At 36.5% G+C, this 16,051-nt stretch overlaps 1 protein-coding gene across 8 annotated transcripts in view; it reads right to left on the bottom strand.

The window, feature by feature from the left end:
- Nucleotides 1–16,051, bottom strand: part of LOC135216394 (protein tramtrack, beta isoform-like) — a 257,636-nt gene that overhangs the window by 106,222 nt on the left and 135,363 nt on the right. The window contains exon 5 of one of the 8 annotated variants that reach the window (XM_064251672.1): nt 12,873–15,721. The exons of the other annotated variants lie outside the window; for them this stretch is intronic. Coding sequence (XP_064107742.1) covers nt 15,416–15,721 — 306 coding nt within the window. The 3' untranslated portion in view covers nt 12,873–15,415. Of the gene's footprint in view, nt 1–12,872; nt 15,722–16,051 lie in introns of those variants that run through there. 8 annotated transcript variants of the gene reach the window in all.

Below are 16,051 nucleotides of genomic sequence, written 5' to 3'. Positions count from 1 at the left end.
CTTCCTCCTTGCCTAGAATATCATAAAGTTCTTGAGAACAAAAGAGAATGGCTAAGAATTAGAAGGGTTCTCATTTTTAGTGAGAAAGTTATGAGACACGGAGAAAACTGCATCGCCTTGAGAGAAGCCCACCTTTTTATCCAGAGCGTGTAACTTGCTAATACGTCTCACGGACGCTAAGACTACTAAAAATAGTCTTCTTGGTTAAGCTTCTCATAGACGATGAATGTAAAATGAATGTAAGAGTTCAAAGGAAGGACTAGAAAGCCCTTTAAGAACAATATCTAGATTCCATGCCACCGAATTCTTCGGACACTTGGAAGTCTCAAAAGATTTAACCAGATCAGAAAGGTCACTATTCTAGGACAAATCTATTCCTCTGTGTTTGAATACTGAGGCAAGTATTGCTCTATACTATTCCTTAATTGTTGAATGAACCAAATGTTTCGAGTTCCTTAACAAAAAGAAGTCCACGAGCAAGCCAAGGAGATCTGGGAACCATTCCTTCCTTGGCCAGAACAGAGCAATGAGAGTCAGTGAGATGTTTTGGAGAAACAAAAGTTTGTTCAACACATGTCTTATCAGGCCGAACGGGGGAAAGGCGCACGCATCCAGACCTGGCCAATCTAGTAACATTGCGTTGATGGACCATACAAGAGGGTCTGGGACTGGCGAGCAAAAAAGAGGACGAGGGTTGTTCCTTGAAGTGGTGAACAGATCTATTACAAGCTTTCCCCAGAGCTTCCACAGGTCTGAGCAAACCTCAGTCCTCCATCTTCGTAGCGAGCACTCCAATCGTCCAATCAAGAAAACTCATTATCTCCAAGATCTTGAGGATATTCTTGACTTAATGATCCACTTCAGGAGACATGAAGAAATTTTTGCTGCTGAAAAGACTGATCTCCACTTAGCATCTACCAAACCAGAGGAGTCGCCCTGGGAGGAGGCAGATACTCCCATAGAAGGAGCTTCTCCAGTTACATAGAACCTGTACCTCTTCTTAATGAGTTTCAAAGGAGGAAAAGCAAAGATAGCTTTCCCTAACTCTCTCTTCATCTCCAACCAGTCCTCAACATCATGAAGAGATCTCTTAGCAGCCTTGGAAAGCACCAGCTTTGGGAGAAGGGAATCAAAATGTTTCCTTCTCATCAAGAAAGTTGAAGCAGGAGACCAGGAAGCAGCTGCAACGACATAATTCATCAAGAAAGTCAAAGCACGAGACCTGGAAGCAGACTAGAATCAGCGTCTTGTTCCTCATCATCCGATGAAACAGGAGAAAGAGAAGGTTCTACGATCCTAGGTACTTGCTGGTTCTCTTTCATCCAGCTCATTAACTCCTCCAACTGACCAAGAAGTGGGACCAAAATTAGAGTTGACATTCTGCAACCAAGTTAAGGAAGTCTGGCGCCAACTTACGACTACTAGGCAAAGTCCATGTGACAGCGCTACAAGAGGGCCGTGGACTATCCACTTCCCTGGTCCTCTTAACAGGAGGCAGGGAGAGGACCTCTTCAGTAGAATGTCTCTTCAACGGTCACGAAGCTAAAGAATCACACCAATTATGATGTCAATCCTAACTGCACCATCGTATTAACTAACACATCGAACGTTTCCTTGAATTTAAATTCACGGCTGGCAATGGTATCAGAAGAAACTCCATGGGAAGCTGGTAAAGGAGTTAAAGGAGCAGGACAAGGAGGGTTCAAGATTGGAGACATAACTAGAGAAGGAGAAGGAATAGGGAGAGGTGTTTCAACAGGCAAAGCAGAGGGAGCTACACTAGCATTATTCTCAGCTCTTACGGGCTGCCTTCCTCTTCCTGTCCTTAATAACTTTATTACAGTGAGATATAAAAACTTTCCATTGATGCTCACTCCAATCTTTACCTTCCTCATGCGGACTCTCGAGAGCACTCAAAACCCCTACATTTAATGCAAATCATAAATTGGTTTTACTAACCTAGTCCTGCAATCCCTGGCACAGAACCTAACTCCTGGCGGACTAGAGTCAGACATGATGGTAAAAGTCACAAAAAATTGAAGAATGGTTAACTAGCTAAATAGCTACAAGTCCACAAAACACAAAGTTGAGTACTTCACCCAGTATGGTAAGAATAAACCTCAAAAATATGTAGAAAAACTCTGCACTGACCACCGATGTTTACCAGAAGCCGGCAGAGAACAAATTGACTACATCTGGTCTGTTGTACCTGTTCCTCCTTCAAGTGAGGGGAGATTCTGTCACCTACGTAAGCAATGGCAGTGCCACCGCGAAGTGTGAATTTTGGTCTGTCGTGTAGGGAACCTACAGATGTATAATTGTACGGTAAGACACTGCAATTAAAAAATAATGATAATAAGTAATTTTAATAATGAGAAAGAAAGAGAAAATTTTTAAGTATTAAGACCTGAAAATAGAAATAAGGATATGGGATATGCCAGTAGAAATTGTACCCATTATCATAGGAACATTGGCACAATCCCAAGATCCCTGAAAAGGAACCTGGAAAATCTACTAGATGTTTTAGTAACTGTTCATGCACAAGAGTGTGCTACTAGAAACAGCACACAGTGAGAAAAGTGATGGACTCCTTAATGAGGCAGGATGGGACCTGAAACCCCAAACAATGTATAAAAATGTAACCCTCGCAACAACAGGAGACTGCCTGTACACATCCTAAAAATGGTGAAAAAAAAAAAATAATATATATATATATATAAATGAAGTCAGGAATGTTTCATGATGCTACATGTAGTATTCTGTAAATGAGGTTCACTTTAATAAGGAGGTGACACAGGGAACCGATGCACATTACCATTCTAAATTTAAACACAAAGACTTTCTCAGAGCTATGAAGATTTGTATTTCATATTGATTTCATGAAACTTTACTACATTTTAGTAGTCATAAAATCAATTTCATTGCGATCGTTTACACATTTGGAGTGATGACATGCAGTGACTGCACTCTACAAAACCAGAATAAGCCTATGTTTAACTTAGAGTTACAGTACTATCATAGTCTATACAAGTCATACTGGATGGATTTAACGTGCTGAGAATTTTCTGAAGGACATTTCTTCTTTCAAAATAACAGTCAAAATAACAGGATTATAAAAAATGTCGCAGACCCATAATGCCCTATGTCTTTTTGTTGGTTTAAGCAGCCTATGACAGTTGGATTACAGGCCTATCTTACGTATATTCAGCAATTTTATTGCGGTTCTTGTTGATTATTCTTGTTTTAATTCCTTCTGTTATGGTGCTTTTAGTCTTTTGAAAATTTTTCATATGGTAACCTAACATAGTACAATAAACACACATATACCAAATCATTCATGAAATAATGGTGTAAAGAATTATCTGTTTACTGTTGTTAATTGAAATTTAGACATTTGTTCGAATTAAAAGTAATGAAGATCTTATGGTTATAACCAATGCCAGAATATTCTCCTAACAACAGAAAGCCCTCACAAACAAGTTATTCATGGGCTACTCGCAGACTGGGTTTGATCATCTAATACATAACTTTTTCAGCTATCATTATTTTTTTCTTATTTCGTTAAGTAGTACTAACGTAATAAGTTTATGACATTTCCAATTCAAAGCAATGTAAGGCAAATTTTATTCATAATTTAATACAGGCGCATTTGCCCCTCACACACAGACCTTACCTTACCTTACATACCTTACATCTTGTTCGGGTTGCCCCAGGTCCCTCAGTGTGAGGCACCTCTAGTGTCTACCAGAGAGTTGCTAGTACATCTTCCGGTATATTTTGCATCTTCCAATCTTGGATGGTCTGGGATGCAGTTTAGATATTTGTCGAGCTTATTCTTAAACACATCTACGCTCACTCCTGATATATTCCTCAGATGAGCTGGCAACGCATTGAATAGACGCTGCATTATCGATGCTGGTGCGTAGTGGATTAATGTCCTGTGTGCTTTCCTTATTTTTCCTGTATAGTTTTGGGCACTATTAATCTACCTCTTGCTTGCTCTTTCTGATATTTTTTAGTTCCATGATATTTTCTGCTATTCCTTCTATCTGTTTCCATGCCTGAATTATCATGTAGCGTTCTCTTCTCCTTTCTAGACTATATAATTTTAAGAATTGTAGTCTTTCCCAGTAGTCTAGGTCCTTAACTTCTTCTATTCTAGCTGTAAATGACCTTTGTCACTCTCTATTTGTGCAATATCCTTTTGATAGTGTGGGTACCATATCATATTGCAATATTCAAGTGGACTACGAACATATGTTTTATACAGCATATCATGTGTTCAGCTTTTCTTGTTTTGAAGTGCCGTAACAACATTCCCATTTTTGCTTTACATTTTGCCAACAGAGTTGCTATTTGATCATTGCATAACATGTTCCTATTCATCATCACACCAAGGTCTTTAACTGCTTCCTTATTTGTGATGTTCTCATATTAGGTCCCTTATATGCATATAGCTTTCTTTCTCTGTCTCCATAATTTATTGATTCAAATTTATCAGAGTTAAATACCATCCTATTTACCTCTGCCCAATCATATACTTTGTTAAGGTCTCTTTGTAGAGCGTTCCTATCTTCATCACAAGTAATTTCTCTACTTATTCTTGTGTCATCTGCGAAACTACTCACTACCGAATCTTTAACATTATTGTCTATGTCTTCAATCATAATAACAAACAGTATTGCAGCTAACACCGTACCTTGCGGCACACCGGATATTACCTTGCTTCATCCGATTTCTCGTCGTTTGCAATAACTATCTGTTTTCTGTTGTGTAAAAATTCTTTTAACCATCTTCCTACTTTATCCACGATATTGTGTTTTCTAATTTTCTTCGCTAATATATTATGGTCTACTTTATCAAAAGCTTTTGCAAAGTCTAAATAAACCACATCTGTTTCATTTCCGCTTTTCATATTTTTGAATATGTTTTCACGGTGGACTAACAGTTGGGTTTGTGTACTTTTTCTTTTCCGGGTACGAAACCATGTTGTCCTTTATTAAACAAATTATTTTTATAAATGTTTCATAATATTTTTCTTCATTACCCTTTCATACACTTTCATAATATGTGATGTTAGACTCACAGGCCTATAATTACTTGCCTCTAGTCTTGATCCACTTTTGAAAGTAGGGGTTAATATATGCTAATTTGTGCTCATCATATCTTGCCTGTATCTACACTTTGTCTTAATAATATTGCAAGTGGCTTTGCGATAGAATGAACTACTTTCTTTAACAAATAGCAGGAATTCCATCAGGCCCTGCAGCAGCTCCATTTTTAATTTCATTAATAGCCCTGCAAACAATCTTCAGCTTCATTAATATCTATGTCAGCTAAATATTCACTATTTTCATCCCTTACTTCTATATCATTATCTTCATTATCTATTCTAGGGGTGAATTCTCTCTTATATCGTTCTGCCAGTATGTTGCAAATTTCCTTTTTTTCATTCGTTAAATCTCCCTTCAATTCTCAGAGGGCCTATTTCTATTCTTCTTTTATTCATCTTCTTCGATATGAGTATAATAGTTGGGGTTTTGCTTGATATTTAATAGGGTTTTTCTTCCAAGTCCCGTTTTTTCATTTTCTTTTGATTGTATAATCTTTTGTTCTGCATTTTCTATCTTACTTTTTAGTTCTATAACTTTCCATGCATTTTTTTCTTTTGCAAGACCTTTTTTCCACTTTCTGATTTTCTGGAACAAGATCCTTCTGTCTCTTGGTATGCATGAATGATGTTTACTTTTCTTCTTCGGTATATATTTTTCCACTATTATCTCCAATATTTTATATAATATCTCCGTATTTACCCTTATGTCATCACTTACGAAAATGTTATCCCAATCTTTGTTTAATTCTTCATTAATTTCTGACCATTTTATATTTTTACTGTAGAAGTTGTATTTTCCATATCCTTCCCACTTTTTCATTTCTTGCTTATCTCTATTTTCACTTGCTTTGGAATGAACTGTTAATTCTATGACATTATGGTCTGAAATACTCGCATTATAAACTATTATTTCTTTAACATAATTCATCTCGTTCACAAATAACTAGGTCTAAAGTATTTTGTTCCTTCTTGTTGGCAGGTGATTTATTTGTTGAATGTTGTATTCTAGTAGCATATATAGCTTTTCAAATTGCCTCTTATCTTCTGCACTACTATTACTCTCTTTTTTATATGTATAAGTACAACCACAATCTCCTATTCGTTCTTTCCATTCTACGAAAGGAAAGTTGAAGTCACCAGATAGGAGAATAGTCCAGTCCTTGTGATTTCTACATATATCATCCAATTTTCACTTATTATGTCAAACTCTTTAGTATTAGGAGGTCTATATTACTATGTTCATCAATTTTTCAGATTCAAATTCTACCGCTATTAGTTCACATTCTGAGTTACTATATTTCTCATATATTTTTCCTTGTTTTTTGTCTTTCCCATATATTGCGGTTCCCCCTTGATTCCTATTTTTTCTATCTGATCTATAAGTTTGGAACCCTTTTATTTGATCATCATTCCCAGTCTCTTGGGAATACCAGGTTTCACTTATATTCATTATATCTATTTTCTTTTCATTTGGGTTAGTTCTTCTAAGTACTCTATTTTTTCTTTTTTGAGTTACTCGTAACTAAAATCCCTGCGCATTCATCACTATGATGGTTTGCGTGTTTTCTCCTTCATTTAATACTGATAGTAATAAGGATTTTCCCATGTCTCTTTCCTGTTCTGGTATGTTGTTCTTTTTTTCATTTCCAGAAATTCTGACATTAAAAAATCCAACTTTTCCATAATATTGATCTTCCTTCATCATAATTATTAATTTTGTGTCTGAATCTGCAATTTTCTCCGTTTCTGCAATATCCTCTTGCATAATAAATACAGTTATTATCTCTTGAGTAGAATTTCGGAGCTGATGCTTTGAAATTTTTTGCTGACACCTCTGCATATCTCATTGGTGGTTTGCTTTTCTCTTTTACCTGATATTCTTGATTTCTCTCTTTATTTGTTTCTTTCTTATTTGATTTTTTTATTACTTGGTTGGTTATTTATTTGATTATGATTCATGGCTACAGGGTGCATATATTTGCATTTTTTGTCGAACTTACATCCTTTTCCTTCTTTTAGGTTTTTACATAATTTTTGGATGCCAGATCTCTGCAATCATCCCATATCCATCTAAGTATGCACATTTACCATATATTTCATAGTTTTGACATATCTTAGGATGTTTGTAGTAACATCTTTCTCCAAATCTGCAATTCCCTCTTTTCAAAAGGTTGCAGATTTTGTCTTTCTTGTCTATTTTTTCCTCTTTCCCGTCATTGTATAGATCTGGGTAGAGCCTCTTCGGATTTGCTTTTCTGTTGTCATATCGTAATTTATTTCTTCGTAGGTATGCTGCTTTATTGCCTCATATGTAGTATCAATGAGTATCTCTGCATCCATAACTTTTTATCTTGTTCTTTGTTTTCCTTATTTTTTTCTGTTTCTTTCATTTTTGTTTACTTCTCTTCCGTTTTCCTCTTCTTCTTTTTCTTTTTCTTCTTCTTCTTCCTCTTCCTCTTCTTCTTCATCCTCAACTTATGTACATTCAATCTTGATTTAATAACATTGTCTATCCATGATAGACATGTTGAACAAAAAATTCTTGTATCTTTTCTCAAATCTTGTATTACCTCAGCACACTGTGGATGGGTCGGAATGTTGCATGCAGCACATTTTCTGATTAGGTTTTGTGGATTGACTATGCTATACCAAACCTTACACAGTTTGCATGCTTTTGGCATTCTTTTTCCTAATGCATCAATTAGTATATTCACAAGATTTACCTTATTCATTTTCTTTGTCGGAATATGTTGGTTTATGTATATTTTCTTTATGAGTCTCTTGACCACTTGGATTTTATTTGGAACTTCTTCAATTATTTTCAAGATGTTTTCATTAGATTTGTTCCAGTTTGAAGGATTATATCCTTCTAATATATCTATGAATGCTTTTGTATCTTTTTGGTTAGGACTGTTGCTGATTTCATAGATGAGAAATGCCAGTTCCCTTCCTGCTACCTCATCGTATTGTGAATCTGCTAAGCACGCCAAATTACGCCACCTTTTCCCGCAGTTGGAACTTACTGCCATCTTGTTCTGATTTATAGTATTACACTTGATAAACTAACTTAGAAGACGCTTTATCCTCCTATATTTTCACACTAATCTTATCACGATAGTTCACGAACACTTCTAGATATTTCTCAAATTCTAGTCGTATGTTAAACTTGTGATATCTGTTGATTATTGTGACTTCACGCGGGGACGTCTCACCAAGCAAGATGGCTACTACCACCTCTATTAAGGGATTAACTCTTAATCACCTCCTGTCCATTTGACTGCCTGTGATCTTATACCTGCAGATTAGCCAAGTCAAGAGAAAGTGCGCCTTGACTGAGGAAGGATAAACCGGCGCTCATATTGAATGCCAGACCGCATGCTTGCCACATCACCCGATGTGACCACATGGGAGGGTTGTGGAAGGATAAGAAACGCCGTCTATTAGGATGCTAGTTAACCCTCTCTGAACACATAAAAGGCCAAGAGCGCTGCGGGTCCTTCTCAGACGCTTTCACTCCTTCAGATGGACCAGTCTCATCCCATTTCTTCTTAAGTTACTGACTCGCTTTTGGGACGACTGTTGCTAGCCTATGTATTATTTGCCGTTAAGTCAATTTCCCTCCCCATTGGCGTCCCTTAGGAATATGGACTCCAATCTCATTTCCATGAGTGATTCCTCTAGCAATTATTGTGTTATAATTGCTTTGTGTTATAATCATATTGTGGTATACATAATCAGATGGTGCTATCTTCATATGCACTAAAGGCAGTCCCCGGTTATCAGCGGGGCTTCCATTCTCGGCTGGGTGCTGATAAGTGAAAACCTCCATTAACCAAAACTTGGCAATTTATGGCGGTTATGGCGCCGAGATTCAGTTAATGGTCCTGATAACCAGTTAATGGTGCCTCTGTTAGGTATGCTATGGTGCTATAACACTATTATCACCTTATGGCACCATAAATTGTCAATTTTATGTGGCATAAAACTGGATCGCCATTAACGAGTTCATTGATAAATGGGGACTGCCTGTATTATGTTTCAGTGATACTATACAGGGGGTGCAAAGGAAATGTAGACAGCAAAAATGCAGGAAAAATGTTGACAGCAAAAAATGCATGTAAAATTTTGGTTGTGCTGGTCTGGCTACTAGGTGACGAGGTTTGTTCATACGTCTGGCAGTACAACACCCTTAGAAGTGACTAAAAGCCCAGACAGACTCAGTGCCGACTCGGCCATGGATGAGAGAAGGTGTATGTCAGACCGCTCCATTGCCCTTCTGTCCCTACTTTTTGTTTATTTTTGGAGTACTGTAACAGTGATACCAACTGCTAAAATGGGGCGAAAGAAGCTTACTAATGAAGAAAAAACTCATTTCTTGACACTCGTTGAGCAGGAGTGTCCATAATTCATGTGGAGTGAGATATTGGGACTTTAGGACAAGCCATTAATGTCCTGAAGAAGGCTTCCGTGGGACTCCAGCCAGGATGGTACCGAAAAGGAAGCCTGGCCTGGGGGGATCAGGAAGACTTCCCCACATACAGACAAGCTCTTGAAATGTGAAGTTATGAATGATCCATCAATTACAGCTGCTGCCTCAAAGAAATAGATGCACACTCTGCTGAAAAATGTTGCTGTTCATACACTCCAACACTGCCTTCAGAAAAACCTTGGCCTTCCCTGCTGCTGTGCTGCTAAAAAACCATGTTAAATGATGATACGAAGAAGAAATACAAAGCTTTTTACAAGAAATATCATGCCTGGACAAGTGAGCAATGGAAAGGGGTCATGTTTTCTAATGAATCGACCTTCAGACTCGTCAGAGCTACGTCCAAAGTTGTTCGTCGCCCCAAGACTGTGTCGCAGTACTACCCAAAATTAACAGTAAAAACTGTCAAACATCCCTCCATCGTCATGGTGTGGGGAGCATTTAGTGGTGCAGGTGGTTTCGCGTGGTCTTCCATACTTCGTGAACCGAGTAGTATATCAGTACCCTTTATTTGCCTTTTCTTGGATGGCAGTTTTGTCGATCGTGTATATGTTTTATGTTTGTTGTTTTTGTTATTTTCGTGATTTAGCACGGGGGTTTCCTTTCGAGCGCGTATCTTTGTTTCGTGCCTCATCGGTACCCACCGTTATAGTTTCACTGAATTTCATTATGATTTTATTTTGTTTGTTTTCGTTATCATGCCTACCCTGGCCGTCTGCCCTACGGTTTTGTTATATCGTTACGGCAATAGGCCAGTTCTGGTTTGTCCTGGTTAGGGCATGCTATATTGACAATATAATAAATACATACAAGCATGAGAGACAAGCTTTTTTCAGATAGCGTACGAAGATCAAGCAAAAACAAATTATTCACCTTGCAATAATTATGGACAGACATAACTTTGGTATCATAATTTAATTATTTTGCAATGAAACTGCACATAGAATAGTTTGAATATTATGTAAATTTTGTGATCTGAATGGTTTGTAGGCACAGGTCTATGTGAGGCCTGAGCTATACCAGTGAGAAAAGCATAATTGTTGAAAGACTATAATTTGCTTGTGTTCGATGTGAACAATAGACTGTTTGATAAAAGCTCTTTTTTCTTGTGCTTATAAAGGCATTATACATTATTGTCAATACGAAATCGGCATATTTTTTTAAGTGAGGGAACTTGTAAGTATTTACATGCAAAGATATTGATGAACAAAGTTTTAATGTTTATCACAATATGCAAACAATATTGAACACTTAGATTTTCAGTCAATCACAGGTTATATATTCACATGTGGCACACTTTCACCCTTGTATGACCAGATGAGATGAAACTGACTACAGTAGTTGTGTATCTTCTGAATATGTCTTCTAGACATTCCAAACTGGAAACTCCAAATGTCCAGCAACAGAAAGATTGTGGTAGTGGATTAATGTGGCTTTTCTTCGCAATATTCACTTCAGGGTGTGATGTTCCTGTCTACCTGAGTTAGGGTAGAGGAAACTTTAGCCTTGTCAGTCAATTCTTCTAGAAGGACACTCTGAAGTCCAGCCAGTGGGTAGAAGGGACTCTTTAGCCTTGATAGGCAACCCTTCTAAGAAAAGGTTCTGAGTATCCAACCTAAGCAACCCTTCTAAGAAAAGGTTTCTGAATATCCAACGTTGGACTTTGCCAAAACCATTGCACCATGGCCTTCCATGGTCTTGGGTTTGAGTTCCCTTGCCTAAAGGTACAATCAGGCATTTATCCTCCATTTTTGTTAACTTTCCCATTTTTTGCAATAAGTGTGTAGGACAGGCTGATGAGAAACAAAAGATGCTTGGTGGATTATCAGGAAAGTGCCTTCATCTTTACAGAATCTTTTCCTACTCAACATTTAATTTCTAAATCAATCCTGACTGTCTTCTTCCCCCTGGATCAGGGAATGGTGTAATCGGTGGGGTATGAGGCTGAACTACAGTAAAAGGAAAACACTATTGATTAGCAGATCTCAAACAAATTTTCCACCCCATCCTCATCTTCAGGTGGATGGAACTTTCCTGAACTAGTCTGAACTATTCTAGGTGTAATCTTTGACTCACGACTAACTTTTGAGAAACATCTGATGAAAGTTTTAGCCAATGCCACATGAAGTTAGGTATAGTTTGTAAGGCCTCATATTATATTTATAATAACGATAAAATAAATGCAACCTGTTGCAGGCTATTTGTACTCCCAAAAATTTATTATTGTTCTTTGGTGTAGATATCTTATTGCATTTTTCATTAAAAAACTTTCAAATACTGGTTATTTTGTATTTTTGGAGTCACATTTCTTCTGCTAGATCGGTGCCGTAAGTGCCGTAACCCTGGAACATGTGTTGTAAACTTGGAAATATTTTCTGGTAACTATAATTTAAAAGTGCCATAACCTCAGAATGTCGTAAGCTGAGCCCGTCGTAAACCGCAGGGGTTCCATTCCGATGGCTTGATGATAAGCAAAAATAGCTGGTAACCGGGTTTTGGCGTCAATAACCAGTTAATGGCACTTCTGTCAAGTGTATGTATCGGTAACAATGCTCTTACCGGCATCAATAACCGGAAAATGGCACCGAAAATTGCCAATTTTTGGTGCTAGACAAGTACATATCATAAAACCAGATCGCCGATCACTGAGGCCTCGAAACCAGGGACTGCCTGTAGTAGTAGTAGTAATGACTTGGACCATTGACACCACCGTCAATTTTTCATAAGTTGTATTTCAAAAGAGATCTTTCACATTCAGAATTGATCCCTGATCCTCTTTATCTGCTGTGAACAACCACATTCACCGAACAGCAGCACCAATATGCAATAAATACGTATGCCTCGCTATCAAACTTCTCAGTTCCAAAGGTCGTTTATTCCTCATACCATTGGACTGTGGAACACACTCCTTGAGGATGTCGTGCAACTGGAGCTTCAGAAGTTCAAGCAAAGTTGCAACACATTACTATCTTCATACTATTCTCCTTCCATCTTAATACATTTTTATGTATTTGTTAATTTATTTTTTCTTTTTTAATAAGTGGGGTTTTTTCCCTTTCTTACCACGTCTTACTTCTTCCTAATGAACACCATATTCTGGAAGCTTGAATTTCAAGTTGATGGCCCCTGCAGGCTTGTTCCATATGAACAGGTTTCATCTACTGAATAGTAATAATAATAATAATAATAATAATAATAATAATAATAATAATAATAATAATAATAATAATAATCTACTATGACTTTATTCACAAATAAATATTGACATAACAGAATACCTTAATAATGGATTCATTAGGGTGTACAGTTTGAAAAAAAGCAATGTAAGTCATCAAGAATGTTCTTGGGTTTAACCTAAAACTGGATTTTTCTGGTAACATCCTCCAATGAAATTCTTATTTCACTTAGTAAACACTGAGTAAAAATTGAGTGTATTTGTGTAAAAATAAATACTGTAAACTAAACAACACTTTAAGAATCCATGTCATTAAGTGAAAAAGAATCCACAAGTTGATTACATAAGAATCTACAAGTTGATTACATAAAGTGCAAAAACCAGGAATCACAAAATATTCATAAGACAAAAGTTTTCTAGAATATAAAGAGATACACAGGTAACATAATGAACTAACTGTTACACCAAAATCACAATGGATATGCAAATGTACTAGCAGGAATCAAGCCATGGTCCAAGTAGATATTTCCTCTTTTTCCCTAATTCATGCTTCTTGCAAAGTACTACGTATACACTGTAGAATACCCTCTGGCTCACCTAACTTATGCACTCTTAAACAGCACCCGCTCCTGCTCATCTCATCCAAATCATACCCAGTTTTGCTAGATACCAGACACTGCCTATTATTAATCTATAATGATGGGTGTCCTAAAGCAAGATTTTGCTGTAGTATACATACAGACAGAATTTCCAAATCCCAGAAGGAACTCTGAAGAGACAAACACTGCAATATATTTCTTAAACTTGATTACACATTTTAAAACAGAATACTTTCATCAAAATTTTCAGTTAAACTTCACTGGCTATTTAACTGTTTCCTTGTTTAGTTTAAATTACCTGGTGTCTAACTGCTATGACTATTCTATACTATCTACTTACAATGCAAGGCTGAATGCTTGGACATTTGAATGACAATACCATTTTCCAATTGCTTTTGGTATAATATGCAGTACAGTTGACCCCCGTATTTTCAGACTCACACATTCGCGGATTTCTCTTGGGAACGTTTCCCCGCATTATTTGTGGAAAATTTGCACCTTCGCAGTATTTTTCTATGAGAAATATCCACAAATTCCTGGTTTTTTGATAAATTTCATCATAAAAAGCACTTTTTGTGATAAAACTATTAATAAAACCAAGTATGAAAATTTTTAGTAGGTTTTTCTTGAGTTTTAACTAACAAGATAGGCTGTTTTTAGCATTTTTTATAGGGGTTCCAAACATTCGTGGGTTCTAACTATTCAAGGGGGGGGGGGAGGGGGGGTCTGGTACGCATCCCCCGTAATACGGGGGGACCACTGTATTGTTTTATCATAATTCACTTGCTTTTGGTATAGTATGCAGTACTTTTATCATAATATGTTAGATTAACATACATAATGTACTTTTTATATTCTCCTATAAAAATAAGGAATTATTTAAAAGATTAAAAAATAAAATTAACAAGAAAATGAATAAATAAAATACACATAAAATTCACAGTATGTAATTTATAAAAGCACCAAGGTTGAAAAAATAAATAACTGAATACACTGAATTTGGTAAACATAATGAATGAGCCAGCATAAATAAACAGCTAATACATACAGCGGTAAATTGAAATAAATAAATAATAGTCAGAGAGTGATGATGATCTAATGAAGGGTTAAATTTAAGCATGAATTGATATTAAAAAATTGGATATAAAGTAGTATACAAATTCATATACTATGTAATATACTTACAGGATTGTTACAGTTTCCTGACTTGACTATTTTAATTGAACTGGTCAGGCAGAACCCAAACCACCTATAAGCCAGGGATAGTCCATTACAAATCTGGCTGTATAGAATTATACAGAGGCCATTAATTACAGGTGGTCAGCCATTACCAATTTTTTTGGTGACAAACAAAATTTAGCAGGTAAGTACTGTTGCTGTATATATAAAAATTTACCATTGTATTTGGTTTTGCATACCTGAGGCTATACAATGAACAGAGCAAAATTGACCTACTATTCTCACCAATATCATACCATTTACTATATGAAAATAAGTTTATTGTCCCTTTAAAACCATAGTACAGTACTTTCAGGTGATTTTTGCGAAAAAATAAATAAATAAATAAATAAATAAACAAAAAGTAAACTAAACATCTGAGGTCAAGTATCAAAATTGGAGGAAAAAAATATCCTAGACAAAGGTATCAGTACATTCGTCTCCTTTGTACAAACTAACATCAGTAATAGTAAACCCAAATGAATTGAGTGACAAAGGTTGTCTGCTTTCTCCCCAGCTTCATTTTCTTTATTATATTAATGTTTTCTAACCTTAGAAAAGCCTTCCTCCAGCAGCTGTGGTTTTGAGTTACGTTTTCCACAGTAACATGCAAGTCAAAACCAGATTTCCTAAATCTACTCAAAAGAAGCACATCTGGAGTCAACACGTACTTCCCACAAAACACCCTGAGTGAATACTTTCAACATCAAACTTTTCAGCCCCAGAAACTATAAAATGCTGTGCATTCTTTCTCAAGTATATAAGAATTATTGCAGCTTTACTTTGAGAACCAAAAAGGCACCCAGATTAATTTCATCATAGACTTAAAGTACAGCAGTGGAATGGAGCGAATGTATGTGATAATTAAGAGTGCTTTTCCTGGATGTTTTAAAATCACAGAACTGACAAGAGAATGGTTTCTCTCCTGTGTGAATCATAACATGTCGAGTAAGTGTTCCTCGGTGGTTAAAAAGTCTACCACAGAACATACACCCAAAATGGCGATCACTGGGATTTATCATTCTCTGAGTGTCACTGTGGAAGTCCATGTTGGAGAAACCTTGACTATTTAAAAGCTGACTTTCGGCACCAGGTCCCTCCACCAAGTGAATCAGGGATGGTATCGGGTCCTGCGAATGAGAAACACCCAACTACAATAGAGCCAGACATAATATTTTAAGAAATTATGTGACTTTTGTAACTTGGCAAAATAATGTGTAGTTAGTTACTACTATTAGTTGGTGTTCTCTGTTAAAATCTGGCCAAAAAATCTGTATGGCTACAATCTCTCCATTTCATTATGCTCCATGTCAGTAAACCTTTTACATTGAATTAAAGCAAATCACTATGTAAAAGACAAGACTGATCAATTAAGGAAGTGGTTTTTGACAGAGATGATAGTCCCTAATAATATTTTCCAAACTGCATTCTGCTGCCTCCTCTCAAAAAACAAGCACACA

This window comes from Macrobrachium nipponense, chromosome 6 (assembly GCF_015104395.2).
Source record: "Macrobrachium nipponense isolate FS-2020 chromosome 6, ASM1510439v2, whole genome shotgun sequence".
NCBI lineage: Eukaryota > Metazoa > Arthropoda > Malacostraca > Decapoda > Palaemonidae > Macrobrachium > Macrobrachium nipponense.
This window is presented reverse-complemented; position numbering and strand designations above follow the sequence as displayed.